Genomic DNA, 15,570 nt, shown 5'->3' with positions numbered 1-15,570 from the left:
TTTACACTCTGTGGTATTGAAGTTGTATCAAAGTCTGAACAAAGTAGCGCAGAAACATTTTCTAAAGTTGGACAGACTTGTGTAGTATTAGTTAAGACAGCTCTCATAGGAAAACATTGCATTTCACATGTCCTTAAACTCAGGGTCTCACAGGTCGCATCCTATGTCATATCAGTGTGAACCAAGCCTAAATCACAAATCAAAATAAATTCATAGTTGGCCCACCAGCAATAATAACAACCTACGTTTGCACAATAGACAGCTAGTTCAATATGGGAAAGGTATTATACCTTCAGGCATCCCCTTACTGGAGAATTCTTATCACATATCACATGGTATTGCTGCCAAAAACACTTCCTGATCATCACAGTGATGCCACTGATTTTCCAGCATAGCAAGTCATAGCTGATGAGTGTAAATGGGTTAAACAGCAATCCCATTTAAACAGCTAATTACACAGCTGAAAAACATGAAAGACCTAAAAGAACTGTTTTACCTGTCAAACTATATGTAAAGTTATGCACGTATTCTTTTCATCTGCACTCCCCTGCTGTGTTACATGGAAGCATGGCATAACGAGGGTGACATCTTATTTCTGAGCCAGCGATCTATAAACTCTGCAACTGCAGCCCCTCCTATCTGCTCTTTGGGCTAGTGAAAGGTGCCAAAATGAAGAGTGCCAGCTGGACTGCACTGTTAGGGAAGTATTTTTTATATACGGAAAAAATATTACTGGCAGTCAGGAAAGTAAAGTGTGTGGCTGTGTTCTGCCCTTGGCAGACATGTCACCCTAGGCCATAGCTTATGTTGACTTTTCATAAATCTGCCCGTCAGTATGCCTGAGAATCCTCTTCTCTACTTAGGTTCATAGAATTTTCCCACTTAAATACTGAAACCAAATTATGCCATCTATGGGTACCCTGTTTCTATGTAGAAGCAGGCAATCTAGAACCTTGTACTGAAAACAACCTAACTTGCAAAATGGAAGACTACTGTCCCATCAGTATGCATGTAGTAATCATCAAACTCAGATTTTGATCTTTTAGCTATAGTTACCATAGATTTTCACAATTTAAGTTTGTATAACAATACTATATGGCACTTGCAGTAAAGAAAAATAGGACTTTTGTCTTACCTGTAAAATCCATTTCCTATTTGTACATTATAAGATTCTAAAACAATGGATTATACGGTCACCAAAAGTATTAAATTAAGAGCTCTACTAAAAACCAACAAGTGGAAGAAAAAAATATAATTTAAGTTTGTATAACAATACTATATGGCACTTGCAGTAAAGAAAAATAGGACTTTTGTCTTACCTGTAAAATCCATTTCCTATTTGTACATTATAAGATTCTAAAACAATGGATTATACGGTCACCTTCAGGAGAATTGGACTGGCAGAGCAAAGTTGTAAGGTTACTCCTCCTACTCACAGCATGCCTTAGTTTAGTAGCAAGCAGTGATAGGAGTGGATCATTAGAACAGAGCAAAGGGACCAGTGTCCCACTATGTATCCCAAGATAATGATTTTATAGGTATGCCAATATAACCTGTTTTCTTAGTGGTACATTACAGGACATAGAATACCAGGACATTTAAAAGCAGTGCGAATGAGGGTTAAGCAACAGCAAACAAAAGGCTAACAGACCCACAAGGTAAAAAAAAAAAAAAAAAAAAGCTGAGACCTGAACATCCACCAGGTAAAACCTAACAAATGTCTGAACAGATCAGGTGGCCACCTTGCAAATCCGATCAGCTGACTGATCCTGAAATTCCAGGAAGCACTAGCTGATCTAGTGGGGTGCATTTTGACAGGGTAAGGCTCCTATTGTTTTTTTTTTTGTCTTTGCCAGTAGTTCACAGAGCTCAGTAGCTAAAACTGAAATGTACACACAGGACTAAATGACTCATTACAATTACTTGTTCTTTATTGGATGACTGAGTCAGAGGTTTCAGTAAGACAAGCAGCACCTCCAAGCAAGCTGCTTCTGCTGTGCTGGCTTCCGATTAAAAAATAAGAACATCAAAATAAAAACGAATTTTGAAAAAATAAAGGGCAACGTTAAACTTTTGGGTCAATTTTGTTTAATGTATTTTTCTAGTATTCAAACAGCATTCCTTACTGTAGGTAATCTGGCCAAAATCCACTTGTAAAAAAAAAAAAAAAAAATCCTGTTTTTGAACAGAAAATTCTGGAAGGAAATGTCATACAGTACAAGTGGGAGGTTCTAAATAGCAAGTAGACCAATGCATGGTGATGTCTAAATAAACTTGCTCTAAAAAAAGGGAGAAGGCCTTTCAATATTTGATCTATTTCCTCTTCCTGGGTTATACATTTTCATATACATAAATTTTGAATACTTTTTTTTTTAAGTTTACTTACAAAAACCAATAGACAATATTCTGTATTCCTACTTCTGAACCTTTCAGCTGCCTTTGATACAGTTGACCACCCCCTCTTTCTCAAAAAAATTTACTCTTTTGGTCTCTGTGACTTCTTCGCTGGCTCTCATCCTACGTATCCCACAGCACCTTCAGTGTCACTTATAATTATACTTCCTCCTCTCCTCTTACTTTTTCCATTGGGGTCCCCCAAGGTTCTGTTCTTGTACCTCTCCTATTCTCAATCTATAGATCCTCCCTGGGTCAGCTGATAGCATCCCATTGCTTTCAATATCATTTCTACGCTGACGACACCCAAATCTCTCCACCCCTCAGCTCACTCCATCACTCTCCTCACGCATAACTAATTTACTAACAGACATATCTGTCTGGATTTCACCCCACTTCCTCAAACTCAGCCTGTCCAAAACTGAGCTCATAATATTTCCTCCCCCACGCGCTCCTTCCCCTGACTGCTCTGTTAAGAACAATGGCATAACCATAAACTCATCCCACATGCCAGGGTGCTAGGTGTTATCCTGGATTCTGAACTTTCCTTTCGGCCCCACATCCAATCACTTTCCAAATCTTGCCGTCGCAACATCCCTTCCTAGCCAATGAAACCACAAAGCTCCTAATTTACTCTCTGGTTATCTCTCACCTCGACTACTGCAACTCCTCCTTATTGACTTACCTTTATATAGGTTATCCCATACTCCATCATGAATGCTGCTGTCATACTCATCCACCTTACAAACCACTTAGCCTCTGCTATCACTCTCTGCCAATCCCTCCATTGACTGCCACTTACCCAACTACATAGATTCAAAACACTAATAATACCTTACAAAGCCATCCACAACTTGGCCCCCAGCTACATCACTAACCTAGTCTCAAAATACCAACCAAATCATCCTCTTCGTTCCTCCCAAGACCTTCTGCTCTCTAGCTCTTTCATTGCCTAATCCCATATTCACCTCCAGGACTTCTCCCAAGCCTCTCCTATCCTTTGGAAATCCCTACCCCAATCTATCAGACTATCTCTTACTCTATCCACTTTTAGGCGATCCCTGAAAACTTTTCTTATTTCAACTTTGGCTCACTTGACCCTCCCTTTTAGATTGCAAGCTCTAACGAGCAGGGCCCTCTAATTCCTCCTGTATTGAATTGTATTGGAACTGTACTGTTTGCCCCAACGTTGTGCAAACTGTTGGCGCTATATAAATTCTGTATAATAATAATAAAGTTTACAAGCCTTTAAACAAATTTATAAAGTGTTTATCCAGATTTAGGGATTGTACAGCTGGGCTTTAGCCTGTGTACAAGCAGTCTATACAGAAAGCCTCACAAAGCTTAAAGGACAAGAATGTTTTTAATTGCCAGCAATAAATAAATGCATTGCTCTTACAAAATAACCATTGGCACTGCATAAAATCCACTTTTTGCAATGCTTCCCAATCCACCCCCCCTCTTCTGCACTAAAATTTGAGGCTATACAAATATCTGTAAAAAGCGCTTCATAAATAGCTGTAACAATTACCAATATATGGCTTACTCTCAAAGTTCAAGGACATTCACTGTTTTTTTTAGTATGTTTATAAAAAAAAAGCCTGTACTTTAATACTAAATAGGCATTTAATTTGTGTTATTAAATATTTTAACATTTATTTCAGGAAAGCATCACCAACCAAACTCTACATGGCACTTGAAGACAAGCGCTGAAGTGTGGAAAAAATATAACTTGGGAATACTTTTTTTGTGATACAGGCAAGGGCACAGATTCATAGGGTAAAAAAAATAAAAATAACTGTAAGTTCTGCTTTAAACCTCCATGATACAAATATTTAATTGCAAAAAAATGTTTTAGATCCAGAGCTTATGACTTATGTAATGAAACTGCAAGCTAATGATAAATGTCTTTATTGGAGAATTATAGTTATTTATGGAATGGGAAAAAAGGACTCAAAACAACTTCTGCTTTCCATTATACTTCATATAAATTTTATCAGTCCCTGCACATGGAGATGCTACATCTTGTTTTATGGCACATCCTCGGACTATAAGCCAGAGTATAATAAAAGACAATTTACAGCCAAGAACACATATATTACGAACATACAGTACACACAAAAAGATGAGTTTTGGAGGCACTTACAGGAACCATTCCCCAAAGAATACAGTTATGTCTATTACTTCCTTTTCTTGTCAAAATGTCACTGCTTTGAAAGAGACCAATTCCCGTTTTTCTACATTTGTTGTACCTTAGAGCCCAGCGGCTCAAAGTGAAAGGAAAGAAAAGTTAACTTAAATGTTTGAAGGCTTATTTAGTTAAGTGTTTTAGGTGCACCATAAAAGCACCTGCAGGGAGCCTAATCAATGCATGTTAATCTAAGGAAAAGTATTAAATTAAGAGCTCTACTAAAAACCAACAAGTGGAAGAAAAAAATATAGTTGTCTTTATAAGAAAAAATAACTATTCCATAATATGGAATATACCTCAAAATCTCCTAAAGGGGAACCTTAACAAAAAACAGGCCTTGACTTCTGCTCAAAAGGTAGATTTGCCAGAGACATGCAGAACAAACAAAAACATTAACACTAACACACTAACACTTAACAAAGGCCAAACACTTTCAGAAGACAAAATTTAAACTAAATTATTGGCCAGGCTATGGGCATTCAAGCATTTATTACCGTTAACAAGCGGTACATTGGTTTTAAAACAAGCAGCTCATTGACCTTTGGGGCTGAAAACACAGTGGAGTACGCCGATCTTGCAACAGGGACCCTGAAGCCAGTTTGCAGTCAATTTCTGAACAGTTTACCTGCTTTTTGTTTACATAGGAAGGCTGGTTGATTGCCAAGCCCCTTCTACCGAAGAAGGGAAGGGGGATTGAGCTGCCATTTTGTCGCCTGTTTTGGAATTTGGGAAAGATTTTCTCCACATGTCTGCAGCTACAGAGGTCAGTGAGAGCTTGATTAAAAAATACTTGTCACGAATATATAAATACTTTATTGCTTTTAAAAAAAAAAAACAAAGATTGTCAGAAAATCTGCTGTAATATAATAAGTCTTACATAGTTATAGGTGTAAAAGATACAGTATGATTTTTACTTCAGCAATTTACTCCAGCATTTGTAGAATAACACTTACAGCCAGAATGCTAATACATTTCAACAGGTAAGGAAGATATAAATAATTCTATAGATGTGTAATGTATAAGGCTTCATGCACACAGCACATTTTTTTTTAACTCTCCTAGAAGCCAGCAGCGTTTTTGCAGAAAAAATGCCTGACACTTTTAAAAGTGTCTAAAGCTTTTAGAAGCTTTTAGGAGCTTTTACAGGCGTCAAGCTCTTGGGCCTTAATTCATTTCATTGGCCAGAATAAATAATTTATTCTGCCATTTAATTTCCAATATTTTTATTAAGGTTTTATGAAAAAAGGTTAACAAAACTTACAACAGTGCAAAGTATGCCCATAGGGCTCAGTCATACATGGCAGAATGGCATAGTAACTTCAAGACATGGATTAGAGAAATACAAATATAAATATTGCAGGGAATAAGGAATACCAGGTAAACAAAGTAAACCGTAGAATGGTGACTCAAGTCAAAATGGAAATAGGGCCTCCAATGGGTGGTCCGCGGTGCCTGGGCCCGGCCCCCCCGGCACCCCTTACGGGAACACACTGCGCCCCAGGAGGGAAGCGACCCCCACCCCCCAATCTCACCATCGCATACCGAACTGGGGGAGGCATTTGCCATCTGTCAGTGCACTGAGAGGAGTAGAAGTTTTGAAGGAAAGATAAAAAAATAAAAAGAAAGAAAGAGAAGGGAAGGGAGAAGAAAAAAAGAAAAAGAGGAGAAAGAAGAAACCACGTATCGGGGAAAAACAAAAGCAGCAGCAAAGAAAGAGGTAGGAGAAGAGATCAGTAGCGGCGGGTAGAAAGGGGTCAACATCCAGGTCCATCCCCCCCCCAATCAGAGGCATTCGCAACCCCTATCTCCAGAGGGGGACAACGTCACTCCCCCGTCAAGGAGGGCCGGCCAGATATCGGTGCCAAGGGTCCCAGGTCTTATCAAACACACGCTATTCTGCCATTTAAATGACTGAATGCTCAAGCATTAGCATTTAGCAGCCTTAAGCTTTTTCCTGCCCCAACTCTGCTGCTCCTGGACGCACTGGCAGTGTTTTTTGTTCCTGCGACTAAAGCTTTTGCCACTAAACGCTGATAAAAGCCAATGTGTGCATGGACACATAGGCTAACATGGAGGGGTGCTTAGAGGCAGGAGAAAAAAAAAATGCCCTTAGAAGCAACTGTAAAAGAGTCCAGTATGCATGAGGCCTAAGGCCCCTTTCACACGATCAGACTGATCAGGTCTGCCTGTCCGTTTTTCAGGCGGACCTGATAGGGCCACCTATTCTTCTCTATGGGGAGATGGGTGGCAGGGGACACTCCGATTCCACAAGATCTGCTTAACACAGACGGATGGCAAAATGTTCAGCATCCGTCCAGGTGGTTGGATCGAATGAAAACGGACATGGTTTCTGTTTTCATCCGATATTCCCATAGAGGGGAGCGGGACTCTGACAGGTCCATCTCTGCACAGTGAGCAGAGTTTAACCTGTCATCCGCCTGCTCAGCCGGGATCAACAGAGCGATCCACGTTGAGCTAGCGGAGTCCACCAAGTGGATCTGCCCCGTGTGAAAGGGGCCTAAAAGTTTATATTTATAGTTTGTAATATATTTCACACAAACATATGAAGGCAGCCATGATTAGGCTCTGTTTCTTGCTTTGCAATGCTACACATGGTTGCTCTGAACGGCTGCCTGTCACAATACAGTACAAAACTATCATCGATTGGCTCCTGCTGGTAAAAGCTTGCTATTGTTTGCTAAGTTATTCATTGCAAGCCATGTGGTAGCTGTGGACTTTTTTCTAAAAGATTTTTTCTAAACAGGCTACTATGTGCATTACAGTCAATATACGGACTAAAGCTAATTCCTTGTTTAGGTAAAAACAATTAACCCACAACCCACGCCACCCCAAAAGCGAGGAGTCCTGCAACGAATCCATCACAAACATCAGGCAGAAAGAGTAATACAATGTCTGGTCAAAGCATGAACATCCACCTCATCTGCCTCAATGGTTAGAGCCAGCAAATACCAGATGATTTGGGCCAACACTTGCATGACTGTAGTGAAAACTAGAGGGGCACCGAATGGAAATTTTGGTGCCGAGACTGAAACCCAAAATTCAGGATGCACTTGGCCAAAACCGAAAATGCCAGTTTTAAAAATATATATATATATTTTTTATATATAGTTGTGTTATATTTTACTTTTTATTTAGTAAAATGCATCCCTTTAAATTCTATGTACTATGTCTTCACACTGGTCCGTTGCACTTCTATTGTGTTAAAAATCTTGCTTACTGCATTTTTGGTCAGGTAAAAAAACCGCACCAAAAATGCACCTCCCCGTTGAAATGCATTGAAAACCCAGCAATAACGCATCAACAACACACCTGTGTCAGGTTTCTGATGCAGTTTTTGAGTCACATGACCTATAAAATCCACACACTAAGCACAGTCAAATTGAAACTGGATCACGGCACAATTGCGACAAAATAATGCGTTTTCAGCATCATTATCGACACCTTTTTCTCTATCGGAAAATGCCGAAAACACCAGCATCTCTAGTGAAAACCTGAGCCAAGAGGGCAGAGCAGCAGGCCACACCTGACGGGGCTAAGGAAAGATTTTAGGAGCAGAGGGCAACATACACTATATTACCAAGAGTATCAGGACGCCTGCCTTTAACCACATTTAAACTTTAATGGCATCCCAGTCTTAATCCGTAGGCTTCAATTTTGAGTTTGCCCACCCTTGCAACTATAACAGATTCAACTCTTCTGTGAAGGCTGTCCACAAGGTTAAGGAGTGTGTCTATGGAATGTTTGACCATTCTTCCAGAAGCACATTTGTGAGGTCAGGCACTGATGTGGACGAGAAGGCTTGGCTCGCAGTCTCTGCTCTAATTTATCCCAAAGGTGTTCTATCGGGTTGAGGTGCTTCTGGAAGAATGGTCAAACCTTCTCATAGACACACTCCTAAACCTTGTGGACAGCCTTCCCAGAAGAGTTGAAGCTGTTATAGCTGCAAAGGGTGGGTCAACTCAATATTAAATCCTACGGACTAAGGCCCCTTTCACACATACGGATCGTTCATTTCATCAGATCAGTCACGTCAAAATGGATGAAGTATTCATCAGTATTTCATCCATTTTTCATTCGTTTTTCGTCCGTTTTTCATCCGTTTTTTTTTTTTTACATCCACTACCAATGCAAAAATGGATGAAAAAGGGACCGTTTGTCTGTTTACATCCGTTTTTCGTCCGTTTACATCCATTTTTCGTCCGATTCGTGTTTTTTAACGGAAGAAAAATAGGACTTTCATCTGTTCACAAAAATGGATATTGACGGAAGCGAATGAAAATGGATGTAAACGGATGATCATCCGTTTTTCCATAGGAATGCATTGATGTCCGTTTTTCATCCACCAATGGATAGATGAAAAACGGAAAAACGGTCCGTATGTGTTAAAGAGGGGCCTTAGACTGGGATGCCATTAAAATTCATGTGTGTGTAAAGGCAGGCATCCCTACACTTTTGGTAATATAGTGTGATTGCAGGCTGCAGATGTTGCCTGCATCAGTGGACATGCTGCAAGCAGCAATGGAGAAAGTGAGGGCTGGATGGCTGGAGTTGACCAAAGTTACTGAAGGCAGACATCAGGAATGGATTAAAAATAGTTCCCCTTGGCTCTTTGCAAAGCAGGTACTGTATCTTTTGCTCTGTATGACAGAAATGAAAGCTTAGTTTGAAGCTCGCATGCCATGCCATCTAGCAGATGATGTCAATGCTCAGTCCCACAGTGTTAAGCCCTTCAGTGGTGGAAACCAGTGGTAAAGAGGGAATTTTAAAGGAACACAGCACCCAATGTAAATGAGATAGCTCCTCAACTCAACCAGTTGACCCACAGAGTGAGTCTTCAGAGACCAGAGCAAACGCTGAGGCAACGCCAATGGCTCTATACCTCGAAAGTGACCTACAGCTAACCTGTAACCAGAACAGAGCCTGAAAAGTGCTTTATGCAGAACACAGTACCCGAAGTTCCCTTCCAGGCTATCCTTGCAAAGTCTTATCCAGTGGGATCCAGATGCGACACTCCAAAAGCCATGCTTAGGACAGCTTTGATGGATAGGTGCAAATAGAGGGAACAGCTCTAACAGTGTGGAGAAGAGCCTTAATTGAAAAAAAAAAGTTGAAAAGAGCAAAATGGTCCTAGAAAAAGATTGCTTTCTTTTACACAGCAGAGCTGTAAAAATAGTTGTCATGCTCCTACAATACTAGTAACTGAGGTATGCTGTTGGTAGGAGGAGTTATCCTGGGCTGGCCTACAATTTTTTTTGTTTGCCAGTGTCCAATTCTCCTGTAGGCGACAGTATGACCCAACACAAAAAATGAAAATGGGAAATAACATTCTCCACTCCCCAGTGCCCACTGCGCTTACCTTCATGAGTGATTAGCTGTTACTTCCCACACAGCTGATGTAGTGACCTGGGTATTTGAAATCACTACTCTACTTCCCCTTCATTCTGTAGGGCTTCTGGGCATTGCAGAGTGATTCTAACAATGCACTGGCATGTGACAGTTTTGACAAATTTGTATCGCTGAGATCCAATTCCTTGATCTTTAAATCTCTGGATCACTGCCCCAACTAACTCAGTGAGCAGTGACAGTTAATCACCCATGTAGGTAAGTGCAGCAGTGACTGGGGAGTGAGCAGGGTGTAGGGTGTTAGTTCACTTTTTCATATTTTGTGAAAAGGTGAACCTTCACTTTAAAAACTTCTTGGAGATGATTTACTAAATGAAAATAGGATGTTCACTTTGCAATGGGAATTTGCCCCAGAGCTTGGTGAATGTGTTGAAGTTTCAATTTGAAAAGAATAACCAATCACATGAAAGGAAAAAAAAATTGTTTTGCTTGCACGATTGGATTATGGAAGTTAGTGGAACTTCACGTCATTCACTAAGCATGGGGCAAATTCCACTTGCAATCAAACCCCTTGTGTTCAATGGATGAGCAAAAACTAGATGCTACTCCAACTGTCCCCTGAATATAATAGTAATGTGAGACACATTTCTTTTGAAATAGAAATCAAAGGATTTACCAAATGCTGGAAGAGGTAATGCCTCGTTTCCACTGAGTGGTACGGTACGGTTCGGAATGGTACACATTGCGTTTCCACTGCCAATAGTACACTTTCATGATAGGCGTGGTGTAGCAGGAAAGCTGTGGTAGACGATTCTCTGTCAACCAATCAAAGTTCTGCAGAGTGTAGCTCCACCCTGTTGGTATGGTACTAATGTGCTTGGTACCCCAACGAAAGGGTACCAAAAAGTGGTACAGTACGGTTCGTAATTAGGGTACCATTCATAATGGAAATGGCATAAATAGCGTACCGTACCGTACCGTACCAGAAAGCTCAGTGGAAACGAGCCATTAGTGTACTATACTGCTACCCTTGGTTTAAACCTCAGTCAAAATGGCATAATTAGTGGTGCAGTTATGCTTTAAATCAACTTCACTGCAATGCTGCTATTTAGCAATCATTTTTACAGAAAATGCATTGATGAAGATATCACCCCCCTACACAACTCACATTATTTAATATGCATCTGCTTTATATTAAGAATAATAAGAGTAATAATAATTCATAAAACAGAACTGCAGCAAAAAGAAGAAATCACTGCTGGTTTCAAATTCTGTATTCCAATAGAGTGCAGAAAAGTAGGTTTCTAGTATTCTTTAGATCATGGCATTAAATACTGCCCAACACAGATGCAGTAAAAGAATCAATATCTGAAATTGCCTCTTGCAGGAAAATAGCCAAAGAAAGAGATAATTTGTAAAAGTCAGCAATACTTTATTGACCACTATTGACTGTGGCTAAACTGAGCCTGTGGTCTATATTTACCAAAGGTGCCAAAGATATGCTAGCTCTGAAAGAACCTTTGTAGTTTTTATTGGATAAAAGAGATGGCTTTAGTAATAACCTGCCATATTTTTCATAAACAAAACATTCACACACAAGCACAGAACTTAGTGGCCAAAGAAATGTGGGCATATATGATGCCACCATACATTTTACACAGGACTAGTTGTGTCATGTAAGGGCTCATTCAGATGGCCGATTATTCCATTATTTCTGTTCTCCATGCAGAGGCGCTGGCACATGTGTGTGCATCCACCTTGAAGCTGCATGCAGGCAGCCCATAGAAGTTGATGCACTCACAGTGAATGCACAGTCACATGTCAAAGTCTGACAGGCAGGCAGGGGCTGGTGTATGATTTTGTGTCCGAGTCCATGTAGCGGCTGCATGTGCATCCACTTCTACCTGCCTGCACGCAGCTCCAAGGTGGATGCACATAAAGCTGCCAGCGGCTCTGCATGGAGGATGGGACTAATTATCCGGCTGATTAAACCCTAATACAGCAAATGATAGGAGTTTCTAAGCCTTACATTTTTGCTGAAAAGTAAGCTGAATAAACACCTTCCCCAAAGACTCCTTAAAGTGGAGTTCCAGGCATTTTATCAACTCCCACTCCCACCCCGTGTTCTTGACCACTTCCTATAATCTACTTGACTTTTTTATTTATTTTTTGCCTGCAGTGCAAATACCTTTTTTTTAAGGTTTTAAACATCTGCTTCTGAAGTACCTCTTGTCTGCCTGCCTGCCCATTGGCTCTTGGGATATGACTGTCATCAATCCCACCCAGGAGTCAATGGGCATCCACCACCTGTAGCATTGCCTCACCACGCCGTGCCACACTTTGCATGATATGCGCAAGATAGCCAGTAGCACCATATCCCAGAAGGAGATACTAGTGGGCTTCAGATGCCCACACTGAAGATTGGAGCGTGCTTATTTGGGACAGCAAGGTAAGTTTAAAAAAAAAAAAAGCATTTACAAAACCTACATTCACTACTAATCATTTTGGATATGGGATTTGTTGGAAACAACACGGGGTGTTTTTTTTAAAAAAGAAAAAAAAAACGCTGGAACTCTAAACATATTATAATGTGGGGCCAGCACAACGATTAGCACTTCTGCATTGCAGCACTGTGGTCATCAGTTTGAATCCCAACCACGACACTACCTGCATGGGGGTTGCATGTTTTCCCTGTGCTTGTGTAGGGTTCCTAGGTAAATTGTCCCTAGTATGTGCATATAGATTATAAACTCCTTGAGGACGGGGCTGATGTGAATAAAGATTATGTGTAAAGCAATGCATAAATTGTTAGCACAATATAAATACCTATAAAATACAAATAATATAAACTTACCTGGCTCTTCCAACCACTACAGTCTGGGCCCATGGCTGCATTATTTCCATAAATGATCCATGGTCAAAAAAGCCACTTAAGCATTGTCCTTTCTGATCTGCAGAAATAAGAAATATGATTAAATATTTACATATGGCTCAATAGATGACAAATCTATGTTGATGTATAATATAGTATCAACAAGAACAAAAGACAATTTATATTTTTTTTAAAGCTCAACTCCAGAAAAAGTAAAAAAGCTTCCTTGCAGTGGGGCTGCCCCTGCACTGCAAAGGTCAAATGCTTGTTTATGTCTAGGGAATGGGAAAAGCAGTTCTGATACACTGCTCTCCAGGCAATGGACTGTTCCTCTGCATTCTCTAACCCAGTGCTGGGCTATGGTCTCTTAATTGGTCTAGGTGACATCAGAGGGCATCTGACCCCTAGAACATAGGCAAGAAGAGGCTGAGGAGTCCAGTCGTGCAGCACAGAAAAGCCTACAAGAGCAGAGGATAAGTAAAACGTATTTTCTCTAATCGTCTTGCAGGGCAGCATTTGAGAGATAGACTCCTTCCACCTGTAACAGGAAACACAATTGTCCACCATTATAAAATTAGCTGTCATACCTGCGTGCCAGGAGCAACAAGTAACAGTTTGTTTTTTTCTTCAGTCCCTGTGCTTGTTACAGGGGACTCCCTGACTGGCCTCTCATCTGATCCTGTGGGGCTTGGGCAGCAGCAGGGCTCATTTCGCCTGAGGTTTCGTCCCCTAAGGGGGATCTGCAATCATTCCCCTAGCTGATAGGACCTTGTGGTACATTTCCCTGTTTCCACCCCCTGGATGTCTGACAGGCCTGCTGGCGAGGCGGCATGGATGGGAGCAGCAAGCTGGTGGCAGGGCAGGAAACACACATTATTTCTGGCCTCTGCGTCACTTCCGCTGGACGATTTCCGGTCAGCAGCTATCTGGGTGGAGGCAAGGATGTCCTCCGGATTGAAGCCTCACCCAGCGGATGAGGTCACTTCCAGTTTTGCCACGTGGTGAAATTCAAAAAAGAAAAAGGAAAAAATAAATAAAAGAATACCAACAAGGTACTCTCTTCCCTTCAAAGCTAAGGAAGCTCTGTTGACATTGGGGGAGCGGAATAAGAATGCAGGTATGTGCCCACCAACCTGCATAGGGTCAGCTGGGGGCAGGGCTGGAGCAGGAAGCAGATAAAAGGGCACTAGGCAGGGTCTCAGTGAGGCTGACCATGTCAGATGCTTCACCACCCTACCAAGTGAACCAGGAAATCTCCAAAGTAAACCAGAGCACTCCAGGGTCACCTCTATCTTAACCTCACCTCAACGTTACACTGCGTTTGGGTACAGCAACTGCTTATTGTGCTTATTTGCAGGCTAAGGCCCCAGAAGAAAAAAGGGCAAAGACCAGCAGCAAGGTATGCGCCTCTTGCAGTCACAGGTTTCCAGCAAACTGGAAGAAACCACTCTGCCAGAAATGCATTAACAAAATGGTTGCCAAGGGATCACAACGCTTCCTTAAGGATATGCTTAATTCCTTCAAAAGGGAAATAAAAAGCACCATTGGACCTCGGCCTTAGGGAAGCTGGAAGTCCTAGCAAGTACTAGCCAAGCCAGTGCCCCATCTACTAGAAGGGCATCCCTTCCCTCTTGTAGTGGGGAGGAGGTGGATCAAGCAGAGCAGGAAGCGGATTTGGATGACGCAGACTCAGAGTCAGAAGATGGTCTATGCTTGGATTCCGAAGAGGAAGACGCAGCATCGGAAGGTACCCTCTTCCCTTCAGAGAACACTGAAAATCTACTGCGGGCTATTGCAGACACCCTGGGCATCAAAGAACAAAAAAAAAAGCGCGGAACTCTCTTTGCATGACAAAATGTACAAGGGCCTGAAACCCAAAAAACCGAGAACATTTCCGGTACACCAAACCTTGAAGGACATAGTCAAAAAGGAATGGGAAGAGCCAGAAAAGAAGATCTTCACACCAGCCTCAGTAAAACGCAGATACCCCTTCTCAGAAGCAGACACACAAATTTAGGCAAAATGTCCCAAGGTGGATGCTTCCCTCTCTAGGGTTGCAAATAAGGCCGACCTAGCTTTTGATGACTCAGAGACCCTCAATGACCCCATGGACAAGAAAATAGAAGCACTGCTAAAAAGAGCACTGGAAGCGGGAGCAGCGAACCTGAATCCGGCAATCGCGTCTACATGCACCGCTCGTACTCTGTTAGTATGGCTGACTCAGCTGCAGGAATTGTTGGAAGAGGATACGCTGAGGGAAGAGATAATTAAAACTATTCCCACGCTAACCAGAGCAGCAGCCTTCCTAGCAGACGTTTCAAGGGAAGCGGTCAGAGTCTCATCGAAAACCACGGCCCTAGTTAACTCGGCCAGGAGAGCCTTGTGGCTTAAGTCATGGAGACATCGCCTCAAAAAATAGATTATGTGGGATTCCCTTCATGGGCGACTTATTGTTCGGGCAAGGCTTGGAATCGGTCCTGGACAGGACCACAGCCAAGAATAATGGTTTGCTGCAGGCCAATATCATTATTCTTTTTACATTTTTGCGTTTTTTCTATTGGAATAAAAATAATGTAGCAGTTTTTCCCATTGCCCTAGTTGCCCTATAACATGTGCTTCCAAAGTGGACAGGGCACATCTCCTTAACACATGGCTGTCCAACACCACAGCTAGCAAGAAGACAGTTGCTTTTCTTTCGTAGTGTCTGTCTCTGGCTCCCAGCACTTCCCTGAGACAAGCATCGGCAAGA

At 41.6% G+C, this 15,570-nt stretch overlaps 1 protein-coding gene across 2 annotated transcripts in view; it reads right to left on the bottom strand.

Moving 5' to 3' along the window:
* The window catches only part of ACACA (acetyl-CoA carboxylase alpha), a 525,165-nt gene that overhangs the window by 94,222 nt on the left and 415,373 nt on the right, over positions 1-15,570 (bottom strand). For both annotated transcript variants that reach the window (XM_082245775.1, XM_082245774.1), the window contains exon 47: positions 12,804-12,900. In XM_082245775.1, coding sequence (XP_082101901.1) covers positions 12,804-12,900 — 97 coding nt within the window. The remainder of the gene's footprint in view (positions 1-12,803; positions 12,901-15,570) is intronic.

The sequence above is a fragment of the Pelophylax lessonae genome (assembly GCF_965119305.1).
Source record: "Pelophylax lessonae genome assembly, chromosome: 2".
NCBI classification, from domain to species: domain Eukaryota; kingdom Metazoa; phylum Chordata; class Amphibia; order Anura; family Ranidae; genus Pelophylax; species Pelophylax lessonae.
Note: the sequence above shows the minus strand (reverse complement) of the source record. Positions and strands in the feature narration are given on the sequence as shown.